Here is a 3,915-nt window from a genome sequence, read left to right on the forward strand (position 1 = left end):
TGACCATCTTTTCATTCATGCCAAAAAGTTGAAGATTGATTGATATTTCAATTTCCTAAGACATAATCCTTGAAGCAAATTCATCCCTGTTTTTCAACCGGATTTACTGACACACCACTGATCCCTTTTTTTTTATTTTTTATTTTTTTATATTCCTGACATACTTGAACTCGGAAAACCTCTAAAACTCATCCTGTCTGATTTCTTTCTCCTTCCTCTCATGGGGGCTGTTTCTCCTCTTGTCTGGTTTCTGTTACTTCTTCTTTTGGGTGTCAGCTTATTTGCTTGTCTTGTTTCTGTTTCTTTTTGATTTCTTGTGCTTCCTTCCTGTCTGTTGATGGTTCTTTCTCTCATCTGGGAATGGGATGCTCTGCTTGATAATTTTTTTCTTCTCCACCTATCCCTGCTTTCCATTTTTCTAATTTTTTAGTCAATGTTTCCTCTCCTTTAAAACTCCCTTTTCCCTTAATTTTGGTGCTCAATGCTATTTGAATTTTCAATTCAATACATGCCCCAATCAGATAGTTTCAACAATTGAGCAAAACAGGAACACACAATCTCAAACATAAGTGGCAACTAAAAAAAGACGGCTCAAAAGCCACTAAGTAGAACATGTTGCCATGCTGTTGGAAAGTTGGAGAAAACAATAGATATGAAAAGCAGATGAAGATGCCCTTAACCCACTAATACAACTACAGGCGCTGATGTTACAACTGAATTAATTGGTAAAATTAAGCTGACTGAATCGGATTAGATGCAGTTTTTAATTTGTAACTGGCTTCATAGTATCTACAAAAGCGATGGTAGGTTTGACAGTCAATATCCAGAGGTTATCTTCAATGCTGGACCAGGGAGAAAAAACAGGGAAAGAAGACAATAGAATCAAGGAAACTGACCTGTTCGGATGTGAGACTGACTCCCCTTGACCCAAACCGTCACCCTTTTTAACACCCAAGGCTTTATGTTGGTGTTCCCAAACAGCCGTACAAGCCAGATGATAGTGCTCGTTCTTTTTGAACTCGATGATATCTTTCATGAGGTCCGATTTGAGGTCAATCTGGTAAATCTGATTGAGATGTTGAGTCAAATTGACCTGGCTAAAGTGCTTGAATGGACAGCCGTGTGATTCGAGGGGTCCGACTGATCCGGTTATGATCGTCACACATGATTTAGGTTGGTAATTGGTTCGACTGCCTTCAAGCCCGTAATTGTGTCGAACAGCATATCTGTAATCTTTTCGGAATTTATCATCGCTTATGTTACAGAATGCCTGCCTCCAAAAGACGATAGCTTCTTCAATTGGCAATCCAATTCCCTGTTGCAGAATTCGCAACGATTTCCGAAGCCCAAAGTCAGTATCGTTCCGGAAGATGAGATGAGAGCGTTTGAAGAACTTTACTTTGAGAAATAGATTAAGTTGCTGGCGACCCCCATATTTCAGGTGTTTATCCTTCCGTAAAAGGATCCACAGGTTTTTCATGCAAGGGGGGAAGTGCTGCTTTGCCAGATCATCAATCATTGCGGCAGTAACTTCACCGCCGTCGGGGTTGAGACTTGCAGAAACAAAGTCCGAGCCAGAGATTCCAGCTAAGAAGCTGATTGACAAGTGCTCCAAGACGGGCAACAGACGAGAATCTTCGTCCATGTATGGTAGATGTTTGGACGTGATCTGATTCGAGCAAAAGACTGTAAGCATACTGTCGGCATGATAAATCCGACAAAACATGATTCACCTCCAACGCCTGAAGAAGTTTGGATGAAAATTCCTGCAGGATGATTGAAGACTGGTCCTTGCTTGCGACAAACGCGTATCCACCAGAGAGGTAAACCCGACGAGCTGCGACCAAATCCGGCACTTTAGTCCAATGTACCTGATGTGAATTGAAGTCTGGGGCATAAATCTAAGGGCAAGTACGAAGGAAACGACAGTTATGCATTGAACGTACCTTGTAGTAGCTACCTTCTTCCCCAAAATGGTTTTTACCCTTGGTAAATGCTCTTCTGGCTTCAATCATTTCGTCTGGAGTCGCTTCTTTCCAATCTAGATTCAAACATGCAACAAATGCAGCTCGTTCCGCAGTATCATCGGTTTCTAGCCTGTACCGGAATAACTGCGTCTCTGCATTTACAAAACGGTTTCTTAACTCCTCTCTGGGTGATTAAGGAAAGAGTACATGAAATGAAGTAAGCTTACTGATGAACTACACGCACTTTTTTTACACAAAGAATGCTTACGATCTACAAAAAGCCAACCGGAGTATGAAATGAGAGTAGTGATCCTTTTCCCGTTCTTGATCATGATTGGCGTGGTTCGCTGTGTGGGCATTCAACGGTAGAAATTCTTTGCATTTCAAGTTTAACGTCGTTTTGAGTTCATCAAAGCTTTTGTTCCGGGAAGCCGAGTTCTCGATTTCCGCAAGAACTGGATACAATGAAGGATGTCAAATAACAGTTTGAGCTTGTACGTAGCGAGGCTCCTTCAGGTTGAGTCTCCCATTATTTCTGGAGGCGGCTTACCTTTCAATCGGTCGATCGCCCAAGTTTCGAATTCTTCTATCGTCACTTCGGAGTCCGGAGGTTTGTTATAAAAATTCAGTCGATGCGGGTATCGTAGCTTGAGTGGGTTGGTATCGTGGGTCGTCAGTGGTACCTCATGGGTCTTGCGATTGGCGGGACGCTGATAAACTGGAGGGATGGCCGACGCAGCCTTGCTAGCGAACATCGGGCTTGTTGTTGGAGTTGATACTCGAGAGTGTCGCGTTGTTGCTTGCGGCTTGTGACGCGTTTGAAACCTTCGACGCGCTCAAGATATTTGCCTACGTCACACTGTTAATACACTGTCACATTATCTGTGATATGCACATCCGAGGTAGGCCTCTTTTGCGTAGGCTGATTGTAGACTCAGGTGGCAGGGACCTTTCAAATTCCTGGCCACAATAAACATTTTGTGGAATTAGGTTGGTGGGGTTGAAGGCTTGCTTGTGTCCATTCAACCTGCCAGCTTTGAGTTGTCTCTTGAACATTGGAGGACTTCCCATCAATCTGCAGCCCTCTGCAGAACCAGATGTGTAGCTAGAAAACCTTAATTTTTGCGGAGAAATGCTGTCCCAGGGGCTGCAGATCTGGTTCTGCAGGGTCTTTGGATCTCAATGGGAAGTCCTCCATTTTGCAGAGTTGTCTCTTGAAAATCCTGATTTTGCACATCTTTTTTCAGGCCACAACTTTGCTAAGCTCTCATGATTTGTGGCACTGTTTCTACTCACAAATTACACATGAGGTATTGTGTTTTCCAAGAAGCTTGGACGATTTCAGTAATTTTTTGTTTCATGTTATGGATTTATTTTCAGCTTCCAGATAGACTTATCCCACAGCCCTCATTTGATTGTAGCGTGTGTAACAGTCCTGAGCTCGGTCTGTCCCTCCGTTCGGGCAGTGGGCAGCAGCCCAGCTACTTGATGAGGGGCTGGGAGGGTAACAAAGCCTCTCCGGTTCCGAATATGAGCTTTGTTTTTCCAAAAGTCTACTCCCTGACCATCATCTGGAGAATGATGGCTCAGGGATTAGATTTAGCCTTGGGCCTCATCTGACACCTGTCAAGACTAAGCGTGGAGTAAACATGAAAGATATGGGATCTGCCAGGATCTACCCCAAATAAAATTTTGTGAATGTGTCCAAGCTTCTTGGAAAAGACAATACATTGTACAAGAAAAGAAAAAAAAAAGATAGAGCTTTCTCTTGCATATTCCTCAGACAATGGGCCCATGACAGTAGAAGAGTTCTAGAAACCATGCAAAAAGAGTTCTGAACTGATTACAGGTTCAGTTTCATCCCACTCTTTTGACTATGTTTCCTTTGATTCTCTTTTTCCTGGTCATGTTTCCCTTTGCTATCTGACTCTCTTCTCCTTCCTGTGTT

General features: G+C 43.0%; 1 protein-coding gene across 1 annotated transcript; it reads right to left on the reverse strand.

The window, feature by feature from the left end:
* Nucleotides 1–830: 830 nt before the first annotated feature.
* Nucleotides 831–2,722, reverse strand: PtA15_5A871 (uncharacterized protein; the record flags this gene model as incomplete). The annotated part of the gene is made up of 7 exons (XM_053169678.1): nt 831–834; nt 897–1,315; nt 1,400–1,669; nt 1,734–1,871; nt 1,947–2,151; nt 2,236–2,422; nt 2,518–2,722. The coding sequence occupies 7 exons, from the start codon at nt 2,720–2,722 to the stop codon at nt 831–833; spliced, it is 1,428 nt and encodes a 475-aa protein (XP_053020851.1).
* Between the last annotated feature and the right edge of the window lie 1,193 nt (nt 2,723–3,915).

The sequence above is a fragment of the Puccinia triticina genome, chromosome 5A (genome assembly GCF_026914185.1).
Source record: "Puccinia triticina chromosome 5A, complete sequence".
NCBI classification, from domain to species: Eukaryota; Fungi; Basidiomycota; class Pucciniomycetes; order Pucciniales; family Pucciniaceae; genus Puccinia; species Puccinia triticina.